Source organism: Argentina silus, assembly GCF_951799395.1.
Source record: "Argentina silus genome assembly, chromosome: 12".
NCBI classification, from domain to species: domain Eukaryota; kingdom Metazoa; phylum Chordata; class Actinopteri; order Argentiniformes; family Argentinidae; genus Argentina; species Argentina silus.
The window spans coordinates 13543882-13564105 of NC_139666.1; the positions used below are offsets into that span (position 1 = coordinate 13543882).

A 20224-nucleotide genomic window follows, 5' to 3' on the forward strand; every position below is an offset into this window, starting at 1 on the left:
AACAGGCCTAATTCAACCAATCACCCCTAGTCCTAACGCTCTCAGTGAACCCCAAACCTGCCTTCTATCTGACTGCAGTCAGCATGATTCATCACCTTAGCTAAGGTGGCGGACTGGTTCTCTTAATTGTCCTTCGGGCGGCCTGGTAGGACCTCACTCCTACCACATCACAGGGCGAGCTAGCAGTAGTAGCCTACCTCTTCGCAGCGTGGACGCCAGGGGACATGGCTGCATGGGGAATATAGCTATCAGCGTTGGGCAGCCGTGTCCTGGGATCACTGGCTAATGACCGCCATGCATCAACCAGCTAGGAACTGGGGCTGCACTGTGGCGGGCATTTAGAGAAAAGCCAGGGAGCTGGAGGGGTTGAGCCGTGTGGCCTGTGATGTTAGCATGCCGTTAGTGTAGCCGGGGTGCTCGGGGGTTCAGTGAGGGTCTCTCTAAGACTGATGACCCGTCAGAGTAATCAGCTACCTGACCAGACTGTGATTTATCACCTGCTCACCTAACAGCTCTGCTTAACACAGGTGTGGCACAGATTAAGTAATTACCTCACAGTGCACAAAAAGTCTATTATCTCTACAGCAGAGGTAATGCTAAAATAAGGTTGTCTGGTGAATTAAGATTATGTGAATAAAATTGGCCCTGAATGTGGTCAGGTTCTTAAGCTTGTATTTATTTTGTTGTTCATGTGATCGTTGTAAAGGAAACTAGGATTACATCCCAGTATAAATGTTGAATGTTTTGAAAGGTTTGTTGTATTTTGTTGCAATAGAGAATTTAATGTTGATTGTCAACATCCGTATGGTGACCCGTACGGATGGTAAACGTTACATGGTGAACAGTGTGAGTTATTTGTTACGGATGGTTCCCAAGGCAGAAAAGGACTACTTTGACACTCTGAGGAGTCCAGCTTTTGCTACCCAACACTCCTCTCACTCAACAACCTCCAGAGGCCAGCCCTGCCAATGTTCTGGGATAGTTGGTATCAAATATTTCTTGGTTTTCTCTATGCTTGTGATTTGTCATAATCCCATTGGGATCCTACTGGCTGCTACTGTGATGTCCACTTTTATACAGCATGACACCTGCTAATGGACCGAATGAACAAAGTCACACTTCAAACCTCGGGAACTCAGAGCCACAACAGAGCTCTGTCTTGTGCATGACCCCTGATCCCTGAATAACAGCTGATAGAAAAGCTGCTAGCTCACATGAACAGCATCCTCATGGCCCTCTGACGACATGGTCAGCGCTGGCTCAGCACTCCCCCCAGCAGTAAAAGAGTCTATTTTGAAGGGACCAGGAAAGAGGGGAGCAGAGGAAGTACCCTCAGCAGCAGACAATGCGTGGGAGCAGGGGCCGTGAACATCAATCTAAGGGGCGTCTCGGCTGGGGGTCACCCTGGGGTGAGGCCCCCCTGGAGAGCTCTGTTTCTGGGCTCTAACAGGGCTGGAGAGTGTCTTAGGGAGAGACTAGTCTGGACTACATCAAACTGTCACTGTGGGGTCTATAAAATGTGGCTCTATTTAGGGAATGATACACAACATTTTTGTGTTGAACAATGAAAGTAAAGACAATGTTATTATTCAAGACAGCTCTTTTGGTCTTTGAGGAGGTGGTGGTGGTTTTGGCATCATGTTTCATGAATACATATGAAAAGTATGGACAAAAAGTAAGGAATAACATGGATATCATGGATTGTGTGCATCCACTTATGTGTGTCTGTCCTTGCCATCCATGAAGCAATGTGGTCACAGCTCCCTAACTGTCAACCCAACTGTCACTGAGCTTACAACACAGGGCAGAGCATCTTAAGTGCAGGCCTCTGTGTCTCAGGTCATCTACTTCGATAAGATAAGACGATGACTGGGCCACTTACACAGAACACAAGGACCTAACTCATCTCCTCCGATGTCTAGCCTCTCATTCCAGGGAATTGTGGGGAAAAACTCACTGAGGGAATTTGTTTTAAAAACACAAATGAAGAACAGCTGTGAAGACTCAGAGGCCCTCTGAGGTCCTCAGGTGCTATTTCAGGGGTCTGGGAATTTAGACCGGCAAGCAAGGATCTGTCTCTTCTTAAACAGGCCCTCAGTTAGTGTTTGCAAATGTTATCCTGGGTTCGGTTGCCACAAGGAACAACTTAAATATTCCTGAATACCCACTGACTTTCACTTATCACATTGTTTCTTCACTATGTGATAAGTGAATTATAATGCTTGTCTTCTATCTCCATGGGCTGCAACTCTGCCTTCCAACTTGTCTTCCTGGTTGTGAGTCAGTGATGCCCAGTAGATTTTGGTTCAGCTAATTGGGCTCTGTAAACTTAATGGACCAACGTCACATTTATGTTGAAAACACCAAGCAGGCCACTCCTAAACCAGCAGTGTGTCAGCCGCAGATCCGTCCCACACAGGGAAAGTGACATGATTTATTACAAGTCTTTTTTAATAGTATTTTTACAACCCAGCCTCGCACCGCCAGTGTCGAAGCCCTTAGCCACATAGATAATGAACTGTGGGGAGACATTTCCCTTCCCTTCCCCTCTCTCGTTGTCTGAGGGCCCAGCACAGATTAGGGCTCTTAATTAGAGCATCCGGCTTGGTTTATATGGAGGCAGTCAGGGATCTGGGAGAAACCAAGGGAATGTCCAACAGCCCAGCATGGAAGGCCTGGTCTCAAAGGGGACCGGGGGAGGGGCATGGGGCAGAGAAGACCTTTCTTCCTGGACAATAGCAGAACATTCTTGCTGTTGGGTGTTCACTAGGGTGGTGGACAGAGGGGCTGTTAGGGGCTAGACAGTATCTCTGGAGTGCAGGGTGACCAATGGGTGGGGGGGTTGGGTTTGGGGTTGGGTAGAGGGAAGGAGGGAGGGGGTTGATGTGAGTAATCACAAAATCAGCCTTCCTCTCCCGATCTCCTCGGCCCAGTTAGAGAAAAATAAACAGTGACTTGCTTCATGCTGGAGTAAGGAGGAGGAGTGGACGGAGTGTGGTGTGGTAGAAGCTGGGGGGGGATGGGAAGAGGGGAATAGAGTCAACAATGGCATGAATTAAAAGGCTAACCTCAGGATCTGCCAAGTAAACAGGTTCTTTTTTGTCGTCTCTCATGGAGTGCTTTTGTAACTCGACCGACCCTCAGGCAGAAGAGCTCTTCTTTCTCAAACAGAGAGCTCAAGGAGATCTAAATGCCTCAGCACACGGCCTGCAGTCCTACATACATACAACTTAGCATGTTACGAATATCAGTTGTGTTGAAATGTTTTGGAAACAGACTAGTTTTTCCAAGATGTACTGTCGAGAGGTATGTGTGCCAGGATCCAGGGGATTTATAGTAAATGTAATTGAAATGTTGTATAACACTGTTTGCATTTCACAAGATCAGCGTCTAATTGCATTGTCTCGATTACATCAATGTCTTTAATCCAATAGAAGATATAGGTAATACATAGCAGGGTATCTGAATTTCACAAAAGGGAGATGCTTTTCCACGTTGGAGCAGCCTATGGCCCATGGTGAAAGCAATCTTCCCTCTGGTCCTGAAGCCAGCATCTTTATGGTGGCTTTGTGGATGGCTAGCAGTTGATATGTTTACTTGGCTGTAATGCAAGTATGAAACTAAAATAAACAGAGCTCTATGAGTAACACATGTTGCTTTCTTCAGTCCCTTGTTGGCAAAAAGGTCAAAATATTTAACAGGGGATTTACAGGGTAAAAGCGAGGGGAGGTTGAACTGTGTTAGTCTACATGTCTATCTTAATTACAGTCTATTTAGGGGAGTGGGCAGACCATCAAACAGACTGCACATTCATTGTGAGTGACATGAGTGAAGCTTATGTCATTATAGACACATGAGATACACAGCAACTGAGGGATATTGGCTGACATGTAGGGGTGGTGTAGGGTCAGTGACCAATGTGGGGAGTCCATTCACAACCCTAGGAAAGTTTTGGTTTACTTTTGTGTAGATGTTTACATGATAAGCCCCACCCATGTGTGTTGATGCTTCTCACAAGAGAAGAGGAAAGGTGAAACCTCTTAGACTCCTGAGACAAGAGAAAGTGTGGCGAGGACATTAGTCAGCTACAACAACAACTGTCGAGATAAGGAATCATTTGTCAACTGAGTCCAGTGACAATACATTGTGTGATAAAATTAGCTGTTACTTCCCTAGTGTAGGACTGCAATATATGAGAGGAGAGTTTGTTCGCCTCAGAATGTGTCTATCAGGATCTTTGTTTTATCTGCTGAAAGTGTGCATAAGCAAAACTAAAGAGTACACAATACAACCTGCTCAATCATAATCTCAGGTTTCTGTTGTATTTCTAGTGCACACATTTGTTAGACCACATAATTGTCTTAGGGTGTTAAACCGTATGCAAGGATTGTATGTCAAGGGCCCTTTAAATAGGCCATGTTTGGAGTGTTTGGAGTCAAGCCCAGGAGTCAATTGTAACTCTGCTAAGTTTTGTTCACATACTCCTCTAAGTCCTCTCAACACCATGGTAAATATTGTCAGACAAGGGCATGCGTGCCTCCGTCCGCCTCTTAGAATGCACTCGGCAAAGTGTAATATTGATCTTAGTGTGGGCTGAGGAGGAGGCTGGAGAAGAGGAGACGGGCCTGGGCAAACACCCCCCCCCCCCCCTTTTCTACAATCCAGTGGGCCACCTCCTGCTTATCCCCCGCCATTCAGAGACTGAGTGCTAACAGTGGCAAAAGACAAAACCAGACAAACACTGGTCTGTTTGGTGACACAGAGCAGTATGCACTGGAGAAGCCATTAGCAAAGACTCTCTATTTAGAAGTGGAAAGTGCTGGTAATGGTGCATCTTGATAACATGTTACCATCTCTTACACTGACTATTCTGCCTTCAGCGACAATGTGATCCACAGCATGTTTGCTCGTTCGATCCAGTCAGATCCAATGCCACTAAATCCGATTCCTGTACCTCATGACAACTGTGGAGGTCATCAATCCGCCATGACATGTCAACTGTCCTCCCACTGTCATAATGGAAGATCGTTTCAGAATGAAGGAGTCATAATCAATGATAATTATGATGGGGGGATGGTAAAAAGAGAGAGAGAGAGAGTAAAAGAGAGCGTCCGCAGCCTGCAGCCATGAGTGTTTAAAGTGTGCAGAGGCTGATTGAATAGCCAGGAACTGACAGTCAGCGAGGAGTGTTCAATGGGCACTGTCACGGCTAAGAGGAGGGTCATTACCATGTAGAATAGAGACAGGCATCACACTAGACACTTTAATTTGGTAATTACACCCTTAATGACAGGTGAAATTACTCTCTGGAAGAATGAGAGGTGAAAAAAGGAGGAAAGCTGTGTGTGTCCCCAGCATACATTACTACAGTACTTAAAATCTGCTGGTAAAGATTTTTACATGGATCCAATGGAGCAAAGAATTCATGTAGGCCTAGAGTAGACCTTTCTCTACACGTGGTAAAAATGTAAATGTACTATTGACTATACACTAGAACAATATACTATTACATCTTTTCATTTGAATATGTCCAAATGTATACACATTAAAAGTAAAAAATCAATTCAACATTGCTCTTGGAATAAGTGAAGGTGAAATCGAATCAAAATAGTGATGACAGCAATACAATCACTGCTTTCTATGCATGGCGTTCAGGTTCTAATTAAGCTGCTAACTCCCTTTGCATGGTCCCGTGCAACCCTATATACCCGGCCGGCAGGCTAGCCGTCAGGCTCTACTGTGATTACAGGGATGTGGAGCAGGGCAGGCAGGCAGACAGGGAGGGGAGGAGGAGGAGGAGGAGGAGGAGGAGGATGACATGGCAGCCATATAATCTCTTCAGCAGGGCTGGGTTTAGCTGGGTCTTCTAGTGTTTATGAATAGAGAGCACCTAAGACACACTCCAATCCACCACACAGCAACATGGGCCTCCTCTTGTCGGTCGTCTCTGGTTGCCTCTGGTTTCTTAGTTGTGGTTGTCTTGTATATTGTGCTCTTTTGGTGCTGAATCAGTGTAAACCCCCACACACGATGTGGCCATCAACAGTGATAGAGGTGCAGTGTAAGAGAGAAGTGTGTCATTAAGACCACATATAAATCACTACCAGTACAGAACTTCTACAACTGTTTTAATGGCACGTTTGTGCACATTTCAAAGAGAGTGGAGAGGTTTTATGATTCCTATCAAGACTAAAATAAGTAATGTCATTAATGTTTATGTTGAGGTGTATTAAGAGTACAGTAGAGTAACCGAGTTAAATCTATCTGAGTCTGTGTGTGTGCGTGTGCGTGTGCGTGTGCGCGTGCGCGTGTGTGCGTGTGTGTGTGGGTGTGGGTGTGTCTGTCACTATGCTTAACGTACGTAATGGATTGTTGTCCAGTGATGACATGGTGAAGCAATCACAACATGGACATGGTCCAAGCACCAGTCTCTCGACTAGAGGTCTGTAATGTAAAAGTACTATACGTTGGATATTTAACTAGATCTTAAGGAATGCATCCATAAGACAAACATCTGGCCTCTTTATATTGGTTGGGATGATTTCTATGGGGTTGAAACACTACAGTGCTTGTTTTTCCAAGGCCCTGATTAAACAGCATTTTTTCCTTCCCCTCAAAGAAAGGCCCAATCTAAGAGCACATTGAACTTTAACAATCGCTGCCGCCTTGATGATGATACACATGTGCCACAGATGTCTCCTAATCCAACTCTTGTTCTTCTTGCGGGTAGAAAGAGTGCCACATGTTGCCCCTGTGTTATTTTTAATTCCCCATACTTTAAATAAGCCAACCACATTTGCTCTGTCTCTCAACCAACAGAGGAGCTCTCATGTGAAGTCATAGCTGGATTGTACGAAACAAATGACGACTTCTGAGAGACCAGTGTTGCAGAAATCAGTTGCTTTGGCAGCCTCCATTTCATATTTTTCGAATATACATTAAATATTGCGGGTGCCAGACACATGCCCACAAAAGTCTATCAAGAGCTGCTTTCTTTGTGTGACCTCAGCCTCTTTCCCCCTTACGTCCCTCAGGCCCTCAAACTCAAACTCCTGGGTCTTTCTTGCGTTCTACACCCTAGCTGTGGTGAGGTGGGTTGGGATGGACAAGGGAGCAAGTGGGGAGTGAGTGCCACTCCCAAAGCACAAAGAGTGTCTTTGAGAGGCAGCTATATCACAGGGCCTGTGCAGAACCCGTGCTGCAGCCAGCAGCAATCTGATTTCTCCCGTCAGACCGCCACTTGTCAGCTCCTATTAGGACCACTGCCTTCCCCGGCTTACATGTGGTATCTATCACCCTTACCATGGGGTAGTGATCCTGTTCAGTGGCCACAGCCCCCCTGTCTCCAGAGACATTACATTCACCCAGGCCTGGGATCACCTAAGGTTATATGTGCTGTATTATGACAGGCTAATGGATCAGTTAACTGTGGGGTAGTTGAGAGAGAGACAAGAAGGAATGGGCTCTACTCCTACCTGTAGATTTATTCAACAGGGAACATTTTGTTTTTTCTATCCCTGGTAGTGAATGACACATGTTTGCCGTCCATAACATACAGTAACAAAGAGTTTTGTTAAAGTTCAAAGTAATTCCTCCCTATGCCTGTGCTGCAAACCATAACAAACAAGCACCTTGTGTATTGGAACCTTGAACTACATTTGAAACTGAAGCTGCCTAGTTCTGACCCATTCCTTTCCGTGTGTTTATGAGGGAAAATATTCCTCAATAAGTTTTATGTTAAACTTTAGAGTACAGAATTAGCCGTTCTTTCTTTCCTAACAGTTTCTTTTTATTTTCTTAAGAGCACAAAGGGTAACTGGTAATGTGAGGGATGTGCCAGTTTGTGAAATGGTTACAGATTAGCTAAAATACCACTGGTCTTTTACAGACCCTTTACTATAAAAGAAGAGATGTCACTACAGTTATTTGTCAGATTTTATTATTAGGCTAGATTTGTGCACTGTTGGGGTTGTCGGGCCTAGTTCGACCTGAGTTGAGTCAATTGGAAATGTGAATGTTTCATATTGATGTCATTTCATCTGCCCAAATACATTTTCTCAGGCAGTTTGAGGGCAATTACACTGTCTCTACAGGTCTGACAAGCTGCCTGCTCAAATCAAATTGAACATAGGCAAACTAAACAGACAGGCACACAAGGCACAAGGCCCTATTTAGAGAATCGTAAAGGCAAGTCTACAGTGTCAGTCTAGTGCACACCTGCAAAAACAGTACTTTCACAGTTTCTTTGACTTGCTTAAATTCATATTTTCTGACAATACCATAAAAAACGACACCAAAGAAATCTGTGTTAGACCTAAAAGTTAACTATATTTTCACCTTTTGGCACACAGAAAATAAAAAATGTGCTTGACTGTCAAGAATTCTGTTGATAATAACTCATTTATACCTGTGCGATATGCATAAAGAAAGATACATTGTGAAGCCAAGACCATTTCCCCCAAAGTATGAATTAGGTAACCCAGGCAAGAGCCACTGTTAACTGATACAAGGGTATATTGATGGACAATGCACACTGGAACTGTAACATAATGTATGCGTACAGTACAGTATCTCTACCTACTCAATAGAGAGTAATAGGTCTGTCCAATTCAATGTCTTTAAGCTGGACTAATTGATGTTCCTTACAATTCATTTTACAATATATTTTGCCATTTGGCTACAGTCTTAAGTTAATGTTAGGATAAAGTTAGTGTTAAGTTCTAGGTGAGTTGTTGGGGTGTCCTTAGGCTTTCCTCTATGGAGGGTCCTTTGTTTCAACATACAGTGAACACAGAATGTATAATATGGCAGGCCATGGAGGGCGGGGGGGGGGGCACTTTCTCCCCCCTCCCCCTTCTCTTGGCAGACCCTGGCCACCTCCCCCCAGGCACAGACGCCTGTAAGTCTCCACCAGCAGAGAGAGGCTGGCCTGATGGAAGGAAATATTACCTGGAGCATAGCACTAATTGGCGAGGGCCCAAACACCCCACAAGTGCTAATGAACAGGAAAAATGTTCATATTTAACAAAAAAGCAGAAACAAATGAGGGAGAAAAATAAGATGGCCACACAAAAATACACCCAACCGCTCAGCTCTGCCTCTGTCAGGGGTTTAGGAACCTCCTCAGCTGTAATTAAAGGGTTATCCCACACAATGAATAAATGAAACTGTAAAAACTCACTGGCTAAATGATTGTTTTTCTTGGGAGTTTAAAGAAGCGTCTTGAAATGTAAACAATGCCCTCTTCTGTCAAGTATTCTCTCTGTCTGTGCCGTGGGAATTTCAGGGCAGGCAGGATCCTTTCTAAGACTACAACTGTGTTGAGTAAGGAGGATTTACTGAGTCTTTTGACTCTTAAGTAACACAAACCGCTCTTTGCCAAAGCTAACACTTGGAAAATGTACGCTGCACATCCACAGGACAAGTACAGTACAGTATATGAACACACACATTCCTGTAAATGTACACGTCTAAAGGACAGCTTGCTTATAGAGTGCGTGGACTCTCACTGTTTTGGGTTTCCACGTGTCTTTGCTGACTGTGTTACATGGATTAAATGTGAAATATACATAGCTGTATGTTAAGGTATGTGTGATGAAATGGAAGGTCCAGACCCATGACACAAATGTATTTGTGGATAATCTAGGTCATATATTCCCAAATCAGAGAGCAAAGCCTTTCTGTTTACCATGGCAGTTTGATGCCATCCTCGCTCCCAGATAAGATAAGATCTCGTTCTGGGTCCATGTTAAACCGCCAGGCTCAGGAGGTTGTGAGGAGGTGGGGGGTGTCAGGGTGTGAGGAAGGAACAAGTCTGTATTTGCTGCCGCAGAGGGATGACCCTGCTCCCCCTTTGAAGTTCTGGCCAAGAATGCACATGCATAACTCATATTGTACATGGGAAATTACCTGGGCCCCAACACAGAGCTCACAGACTACACTGGTACAGAGGCTTAATGTTCAAAGTCCCAGCTCCTTGTTCTCATTAGGCTGAGGTTGTACTGGGTTCAGTCTGGACAACCTCTCCTTCACCTAATCCTAGACTGGTCATAGCACCACAGTCCATCAGGGAACAGTCCAATGATAAGCATGCAGATATCATGGAACACTATCATAAGAAACCACATCTCATAAGGCTACCTAAACAGCTACTGTAGAGGACTTGGAGTTGAAAAAAGGCTAAGTTGCATGTGAATCGTGTACTTTCTATCTCACCATGGAAAATGAGAGAACTCTCCCGGAAGGAAAATCCACAGCCAACCCAAGAACTCACATTAAAGCATATCACTCAATCACTCAATTACTACCCAGTTGTTATGGAAAAAGCTATCTTTTCTCACATTCACATTCCTCCTCCATCACATTTCTCATCTGTATGATGTATGAAATTACTAAGTATCTTCCCATATGGCAGCAGTCTGTTTATTTCTTGGGACCATGACAACCATACTAAGCTAATACTGGTCTCAAAGGCTATACTGTGATTACAGGGTAGTAGTGTTAGACAACACTTTCACAGGGAGGAAATTGAACAATTGTACAGTGAACACCATGCTTGTGTCTCTCTGTATAAATAGGCACTGCTGAAAAGCCTGTACTTCACCATGGCCTTTACATACTAAGGCTATTACATACATATCACAGAGTGTGTTACAACACAATGGCATGGACTTACTGGACAGTCATTGATGCAGGGGATAGGTGTGGTACTGGACTGTAATTAAAGAGTGATATCATTTCCATGAAATTTTCTTCCCACACACCAGAAGACATACGTTTTGTGTTGGTTGTTCCCTCTTGACCCTCTGTCAAGGGGACTGTTCCCCAGCCAGGAGTTGTGGGCTGGGATGCCTCTGTTTGTTATCCCTTCGGTCCACTGCATTTACTCAGGCAACCCTGTCTGCTTATTTTGCTGGTCACACAGTTTACTGTAGCCCGTCTGCGTCCTGTCCTTGGAGAGAGTCCAGAAGTTACCGCTGGTGTCAGGGCTGCACTCTCTGTCTGTCTGCCTCAGACAGGATTCACCCTGCACTGCACTGACCACAAAAATACTGGAAAAGTTTGATCTTTCCAAATGTTTACAGAATTTCTCCTCCCACTCAGACCAACCTGCTGACTATGCTGACTCATTATTTCAGCCAAAAGTGACCAAAAGCTTGTAAAACCACTGGTCAATTTTTAACTCAGCTACATCTGCTGACTGGCTTACAGGTGCAGGCAATGGAGCGTGTGGCATGTGACCGTGTCCCAAAGCTCTCAATAATTACGCTAATTGCTAAAGGCTAATACTGAGTGACAGATAGTGTCAGCCATGTAACCTTAGATCTGTATTTACCAGCAAACGCCTCCCTCAGGAGGGATTCTAGTGTCGCTAGAAATCAATTTCCTCTCTGGAAACTGTTACACAATTACAGAGAGCTCTAATGCCGGATGGCTATTGTCCAACAGCTTTGTCCTCTCAGGTTGAGTGACAAATTAGATAAGAGCAAGAAACTATGGCCATTTCATCAATTGAGGCAATAACGACTTCAGGTTATTCACAGTTCATATTGGAATAGCCCATATTTTCCCACCTCCAAAAAACCCACAACTTAGTTTAGGCTCTGGTAGATATAGCTAAAGGCCTAGAAGACGTACAGTACAGTATATTGTCCAATTGTGTTCTCGGTTGACGCCTGCATCACCACAGACATGCACTTCTGGTCATGGTTAAGCAACCTCTGTGCCCTGCCTCTGCTCTGTGCTGTGAGTGGCCGTCGGTCTGACAGTGTTTCCACCGTGGGGAACACAGCTGTGTGAGCTGGCCTAGGCGGAGGGAGACGTGGGCTGGACAAGGCTGGTCCCACACTGTCCTGCTCTAGCCCCATGAAGCCATTGGAACAGGCCTGTTTACATAAGAACCTCCTGTCACTGTTTACAACTCGGGACACATTTTGTTTTACCATGTTTAACCCCCTCGGCCGCTTATTTTTGTTCACTTGAACTGTGAGTGTGAAGGCTACATTAGCAGATGAAAGCAGGCGAGGCCGGCAGACTCCTAGTTCAGGGTGATAGGCATTGGGAGCACAGGAGGTGGGGTTGTCTGTTTGGATGTAGCAAGAAAGGCAAGAGGCAGGGGGTGCCTGAGGAGACACCATGAGGAGAGGGGAGAACTACACCCTGGGCAGAGAAATCCACATCAGGCCGCCAAACAGGAAGGAAACGTCTCAGAGGTGAAGGCATGGCTTAAATAGTGCATGCTGGGAAAGGCATGCCATGTTGTTAAAAAGAGGAAGAAGTCGAGGGAGGGAGGGAAGGAGGAGAGAGAGAGAGAGAGAGAGAGAGAGAGAGAGAGAGAGAGAGAGAGAGAGAGAGAGAGTGAGAGAGAGAGAGTGAGAGAGTGTTCGTTAAGCCCCTTAAGCATTCATATATTGCTCCCAACTCCTCTCCCACTGCTTGTAAATGGCTAGGAATGTAACGTGTTGTCTTTGGACCCTATATGTGTGGACGCCTCTGGTAAGGAGAGATTTATGCACACAGACATTGCCCTAAGCTCACTTTTAACTAGAGGCTTTGATGCAAAGGCAGATCTTTCTAAAGAAACAACCAATATCAGAGATGTATTTTCATTTCAGAGTGATTGATGTTTTATGACCACATTAGAGACATTGGCCTGTCAAAGCCTTGATGAGTTCTGCTCTGTCAATGTATAAGTGGGAAGTTCGGAAGACACAATGCAAAGACTCTGTTACTCTCACTATGACTGAGATATACAGTATATGCACTCAAATATAGATTTGTTTTCTGATTTCTTCATTAAAAGATAGATCACTTCAGTGTTCTAAACATCTTAAGTATTCCTCTGAACTCAGCAGTTAACTCAAGCATTGGAATTTCTTTACTTTCAGTTATATCAATTAAAAACTATTCAGATAATCTATTTTAAAGAATTCTATCTTCAGAATGTAAAAATCATAAAATGCAAAACCCCCTGTGACCAATTTCCAGCAATCTCATAAGGAGAACAGAAGTGTACGTGAGGCAGTAACTCTGGTTTCTTCAGTATCTAGGCCACTACTTCTCTGATTTGAACTTCCTTTAAAGACTAACGATGGAGGCAAGTTTTGCAACTTCTCAGAGCACAAAACCTGTGTTTTTTCAAGAGATTTTGCACAGCAATCAACTGAAAGTGGACTCTGAAAAAAAAAAAAAAAAAAAGTTGCCCCCTCTGCTTTCACTTAGCATATTTAATCTCTAAATCCTCTTTTGGCTAGCCAGTCCCCCAAGTGAAATTCTAGATAAGGGGAGGGGGGGGGGTGTACCTTGGAAAGCCATCAAGTCAACTGTTTATAGAAGCCACATGAATGAATGTAAGCAGCTATCCCCCTTCCCCCAGATAGCCACTCAGCCATTCTCTGTGTGAGGGGAGGGGAGCGTTTCCACTGATCATTGCGGATGGAACTGATCCTGGGGGGAAAGCTCACGGGGCAAAAGTGAAAGGACCACTGCTCCAATAAACCAAAAGCAAACAAAGTATTCTAGCAGAATGTATGAAATGACTTAATACATGCTGATGAATACCTGATGTCAGATAAAGCGAAGTGAATGTGGGGAAATATAGACCTATTTAGCTGACCTGCCCAGCAGAGGCTTGAATTGTTAATAAACATATCAGATACAAAATAGGACTCAATTGCTGTAAAAAGACTCTAAAGATGACTTATGAAGAGCTGTATGGATTTTGATAGATGACGATACATTTAGAGTCATTCCGGCACTGAAACGATATCTGTCTCTATCTTGGACTGTCTTGGAGGACAACAGCCAGTTCCTGATAATGTGTGGCGGTGGCTATGCCCCCTAACAGGAAGTTAGGGCTCAGTCAATAGGCCTTCCTGTAAGCTTGTTGGAAGACTTCTCAGGTATCGGGTATTAGGGCAAGACATTATTGATACACTGATGTGAAATAGATGACACTGGATAGAGTTGGTTCTTCACAATCTAAAGGGAATAGGAACAATGCTCTCTGCTTTTCATTGATAATGTCATACAGTTGTAAATATTAGAGCGAGAGGAGGTAATGTGATGTACACAAGCTAGCAAAACTACGTATATCTTATATCGCTTTGTTTAGTCTTTTTTTAGATTCTGAAGCATTGATCCACATATTGTGTAGAAGTATGGCAGGCTTATGAATGTTATAAAGCGTGATATCTTTTCCTGACATGGACTGTTTTACTCATCAGGAGATTAACTCTTTAATTCCTCTCACCTAGGTGAAGTTAAAGCCAAAGAGTTAAACCTTAGAAGTAGAAGTCTAATGTGAATGCAGTCAGCCCTGGCTAACCTCCACCACAGAGCCCCATTCTCTCCCTGCCTTTCACGGGGCCAGGGAACCACGGCAGCGTAAGAGCCTCATTTAGAGGGAGAGAAAGAAAGGCAGAAATCCCTTTTCTCAGGAAGATTAGTGGCTGTCCCTTTGGAGTGGCCTGCAGACGGGACTGGCAGCCTTTTTTTTCAAGCACATTTTTCTCTGCCAGTGTCCTGACCCCTGGAGGCACCTTCCTGAACGGCATTGCCCCTGGGACCAGCAAAGGGAGACCCCACTCCCCTGAACATTACTCACCGTCTCCAACGCTATGATTAACACGCCGCTGCTTATCGCTAACTTGCCACTCTTAACTAAACTAATTACACAGAGGGGCACGGCTCCATCCATCTAGTGACCAGCCCCAGTCTTAAGGCTTGGGGTTGGAGCACATCCACACAGGTTAGATAAGGAGATGGGTGTTTACTGTACCTGTGTACCTGGCAGTCCCTCAATCTGCCCCCACCCCCATCCCACCATCCCCCCACATACCATAGTGGCACTGAGGATGATTATTTGTGGCAGCAGATTCTATATGCAGTGCCAGTGCATCAATCTCCTTCTCCAGCCCACAAGAAACAACCTTACACTCTGAAAGATGTATGCGACACACCAGTCGGAATAATCAAACCATTACTAAGAGACTCTGTTCCACTGGCCCAGTTCAAGCATAAAGCAAAAGGAGAGAGGATGGAAAAATCTTTTTCCAAATGTAACAATGTGAAGATTATAAACTAACAGCTTGGCAGACCTCTGTTTGCCCTCTCTCTCTCTCAAACAATCAGTATAGATATGCTTTCAGCACAGAGGGTAACAATCCAAAGAGTATTGAGAAAATCTGTGTTCTACTGTACGTACACAAAGCCCTCTGCCTTTTGTGTGAAAGAAAACCAGTTACATGTCTGCTTTGAAATAGTGAGATGTTTTACTGTCCTGGTATTAGGTACCAGATCTGAGCACATGTTACTCCGACTGGTAAGGTACAACATGTGAGACAGACTAATAAATCCTGGAGCCTGGGAGTCGTGTTGCAGTGAGCCTGTAGAAGCCTGTCCTGCCAGACAGATGCAGGCTGTCACAGAGAATACGGGTGCCCATTTAAAATCATTAACAAGGCCCAGGGAAAGCCTGATACATATCAAGGGTTGGGTTCTGCCAACATCAGCCCCCTTGTCTGGGGCTAGGGCCCCCTGCTCTAAGCTCTAGGGGCCAGACTTCCATTATGCTTTAAGACTCATGGACTCAAATTTAACAGGGCAAGTCCTGTCTCCATGAAACTAAACTGAAATGAGTCTTATTAGCCACTAATGTTAAAACTACTGCATATGTGTCCAGTAAGAAAAAATAGGTGGTTGAGCATTTTGTAGCATTTTAAATGACTTGAATGCTGTATCGGCTTTCTTTTTAAGCTACTTTTATATGCACATTCTACTATGCAGTATATTCACGCCTTTTCCACTGTACAGTAGTGTACAAAGGGCTTTCACTGTGAGTGGTTTGAATAACTTGCTGTAAGCCTAGTAGTTTTGAATTCAGTTGAATGGACGAGGGCATTGATATAATAATTATTTACAAAGAAAATATGGACAATGCCAGCGTTTGTTGATTTGTTCAAACACGCCCTATATTCCAGTTATGATGTGCATGCTAATTCTAGAGCTAGTAAAGAATAAAAAGGAATATGCTAATCAAAAAGAAAACAAAAGACAAACATATAAGTATCTAACGATGTCAGTACGGGTATAAATGTCCTACTTTCACTGTTTCCATGAATAAAGAATTGATGATTATAGTTTTCTCATGGCAGGCCACCAAGCCCTTCATTAAACAGTAAAAACGCCTGACTGATAAGTTCCTTTGCCCTCTCAGTGGTGGTCCTCAGTGTACGTCTTTGTCAATCTCTGAAGGACTTCAATGTCCAGCACTCCACCAGCAAAGTTTAAGTAATTTATAACATGGATACTCTGGAGGCAAGAACAAGGTCCTCCAACCTCGTTATGGGTAGTTTTCATCACACATTCACTAATGTAAACATGAGGTCTCATCTTTAAAACATGAGGCCTCTATCCTTCTCAAACACTCTAGTTCTTTCTACCCCTACCGGACACCCAAGTATCAGCTACTTTCCATTTCAGACATACAGTATGGAGTATGGAAAGTCTAAATCTAAACAAGCCTACCTACAATATAATCCTTATAATTCTACTTAAGTCATTGTGGTTTTGAAGAATGGCAAACTTGTTATTGGATTTCAGGACAAGGACAGACATTTTAACCATTTCTTTGTGAAGGTGCCAGAGAGGGCAGAGTGAAACGTCCTATTTTTCATCTATTTCTCTAAACAATTTTTTGCCTGTGGCTTTGCTTGTGGCAGGCCACCAAGCTTATCAGTAAACAGAAATAATGCCACAATATCAGATAGATACCTCATTAGCATATCAAAGGTTGGTTCCCGTCCTTGTCTTTCAGAGGACACTGATACACTATGTCGTCCACTGCTACACCAGCCAGTTTTAGTAATTTATGACGTTTACACTCGGGAGGTAAGAACAAGGTCTTTCGACCTCATTATGGTGTTTTTTCATCACCCATTCTCTGACATCTTTGAAACATGCAGTCCCACTCTACACTATGTTTCTCTTTTCACTGAGCTTCTATGTTTCTCTTTTCAATAAGTTCTATTTTTTTCTTCTTCTATCAAGCATACTGTATATCAAATGGTGCAAAAGGAAAACATTACATAAAGGCCCTATTTATATACATTTTATAGGCAGGCTATGTAAAAAAAAATGTGATGACCACAGTTTTGATGTCCTTAAATGCAACTATTACACACAAACTGTATATTTGGTAATATGTTCAATATTACCGGTATGTTGGCGTAGAAACTGTAGGGGGACTTCAGTATAGTTGAAGCCGGGAGCGGTCATACCTCTTGTCACTGTTGTTGGAGAGGGTTTCTTTGGGAGGTCTGAGAAGCTGCTTCCATCCAGGCCAGATGTCTTACACTCCTTCTTCTCAGTGGCAGTTGGAGCTGAGGTCTCCATGTTGAACGCTGATTAGTCTGTGTGAAACTACAGAAACAGGGGGAAAGAGACAGATTTTGTCAGTATGGAAAGACAAAAACTTATTTTTTAAGTGGATATTTGAGGAGGGGAGATATGTGTCTCCATGTCTCCAACAGAGGGTGCTCTACAAGTTTGGTGTGCTCCATATCTAAAGAATGAGATGAAAAATAATTGCTTGTGACTTTTTAGAGAGACCAAACTATTTGTTTTCTGAAAAGTATCTTATGACACAAAGCAGGCTTTCTTGATGTAATGCTGTTGCTCGGCACCGTGCAGTGGCACAATGACACAAAATACTAAATGAGTCTAGCAAATGACATCATCTTGAATGTCTGGTCGTGGTTGGAGTCTTCTCCTGCAACTAAATGTAGATATTAAACTTTTCTGCAGAGAATAAAAGCATAATTGTGTAATAACAAGCAATTAAGTATCACCATTGTAAGTATGTACATACTTACGTAGGTAAGTGACAATGTGTCCTTACACTATAATAGCATAGCTGTGTATGCAACTATCACTTCACTTCACATACAGTGAGACTATAAATTTACTATATATATATATTACGTTTGGTGTAAAGTAAAGTAAACAGTGCCCTCCATTCAATTGTAAAGGTGATAAGACCCCAGTTTTCAGCCTTTAGCCACTATGACTAAGTCAATACATTGAAATGCCTGTATGAATGGCAGATGACTTGGCAGTGTGCCACTTGTTTGAGTTTGTGGAATATACATGATTATCCTCTGCAAAGTGCAAACAGGCAGTGGTTTAAGGCTAAGAGGAGAGGTCATTCCAGACTCTCTCACCAGTTTGTGGTCATGGTTATTCAAACTGGTTTAGTGGGTAAACATGAGTGTTTATTTATTTTACAGTACTGTGATTAGACCTGTATGCACCGACTGATTTAATTCATAGTGATTCATTGTTTAAATAAATGTTTCATCATTATGAATTTGTTCATCATGATTTCACTAATATGACCTCTGTCAGCAGAAAGTAAATGTTCTTAAGGCTATCTTGAATGTAGTGTTTCGGTGGGAAGTGAAACAGTTCTACTGCAGTGTAAAAGTGAAGTGACACACCTGTTGGCAGGCATGGGCACTTGGCATAAAATATATTATTATGTTTGAAGTGGTTGAACTCATATACTAAGAATGTGTTTATGACTTGCAGGGCTCAGAGCCTAAGGAAACAGGCCTTGACCAATAACACATGGATATGTATCTTCAGTACTTCCACTGCTACACACAATGTATGGTGCTCACAGTAATCTGACATGTAATTAAAAGTGTGCTCGTGTGTGAAGTATCTTTTGGTTTCATGTGGTCATCCAACATGTTGTGTTCTATTGGAGGTGTGGACTAGTGGCCGTTTTAGTGACCCCTCAGAGGTGCCAGTCGTCCGTCTCTGTGCCAAGATAAGCCGATTAGAGGTGGGCAGCTAACAGGTTTAGAAGGCATCTGTTTCTTTTTTCTTGTGCCAAAAGCAAAGTCCTCTAGCCATCTTGTCACTGACAACTCATTCATAGACATTTTCTTAATGCTACGATCCAAATTATCAGGGTTTTTTTGTATGAATCATTATCCTATTCATGGATTGGTCCAAGACTGTGTGGCACTGGCAGCAGAGCCGTTTATGTGACCATCAAAGGGTCTTCGTCCAGAAAGGGCCTGCCGAGAGCAAGGCCCACAACATCAGCATCTTCTGTCCCCCACTATCTGCCTTCTGACACCTCAGAAGAACTATATGTTCTCTTGATAACATCATGTTTCAGGAACATCTGGCACAACATTAAAACATATTTTTTCTGCTTTTATGGTGAGCTAAGTATTTGCTTTCTAATTACCGAGCATAATTACAAACGTAAGCCCACAGTTTGGTGCTATAAGGACACAAGCAGCTCTGTAATACTGTATATTTTGGAGAAGGGTTTAGGGATACAGTAGATAGAGTTAGGGAGTGTGATAGTGGGATAGAAGTGGCCCCAACTTCACCCCATCCCCCCCATAGCCCCTGCAGGTCTTTGGAGAAGCTACATTTCCCCCCAACCCCATCTCTCCCTGTAGACCAGGCCCATGCTGCCACTTTTGACAGGGGTGCCGGGCTCTGATGGGATGGTACAGGTGTCAGGAACTGAACGGACAGATGGTGGCCAAGGAGAACAAACAACAAGAGGGCATTTCTTTTCTCTTCTTCTGGTTGGCTGGGCAGCCCAGTGCAGCGCGCGAACAGGATCAGACCCCCCCCACACACACACCCACACATACACACCCGTATCACGTGACCAGGGGCTGGGGACTTTACGGGGCTGCATGGGATAATCCCCAAAACCAGCAGATTTGGTCCTCTGATAACCATACCCAGTATCCACCTCTCACTAAGACCTCCACCAAAGTCTGGGATGGTAAAAGCAGGTAGCTTCTTCTGGTCTAACATACAGTATAGCCTGCAGTGAGGTTAGGCGACACACTACTGTAATCCACGTTACAGAGCCTCACTACTAGTCTGAAAGTTGTTCTGTACATGCTCTAAGTGCATATCATATCAGTGTATCCTGTGTCTGAGAAAATCAGCAGGAAATAAAAGGCATGTGTTGGAGCCCACTGGAGAGTGGAGGGGGGGGGGGGGGGGCAGCGGGCATAAACAAGTAAGAAGAGACCCAGATGTGTTGCCGTACTGCCCGATTATGAACTCTTCCTCCAGTCGCACTGTCTGACACTGCCAACCTTTACTTGAAGATGAATCACCAAAACATGCCACTTAACCATGACAATCCTTGACACAACACAGTGATGGGGACAACGACTCT

At 43.8% G+C, this 20224-nt stretch overlaps 1 protein-coding gene across 2 annotated transcripts in view; it reads right to left on the reverse strand.

Annotated features, from left to right (window-relative positions):
- The window catches only part of gli2a (GLI family zinc finger 2a), a 57506-nt gene that overhangs the window by 27754 nt on the left and 9528 nt on the right, over nucleotides 1-20224 (reverse strand). Inside the window, exon 2 of one of the 2 annotated variants that reach the window (XM_083681423.1) lies at nucleotides 17280-17421. In XM_083681423.1, coding sequence (XP_083537549.1) covers nucleotides 17280-17394 — 115 coding nt within the window. In that variant the 5' untranslated portion in view covers nucleotides 17395-17421. Of the gene's footprint in view, nucleotides 1-17216; nucleotides 17222-17279; nucleotides 17422-20224 lie in introns of those variants that run through there. The other variant, XM_083681424.1, reaches the window with a different exon arrangement.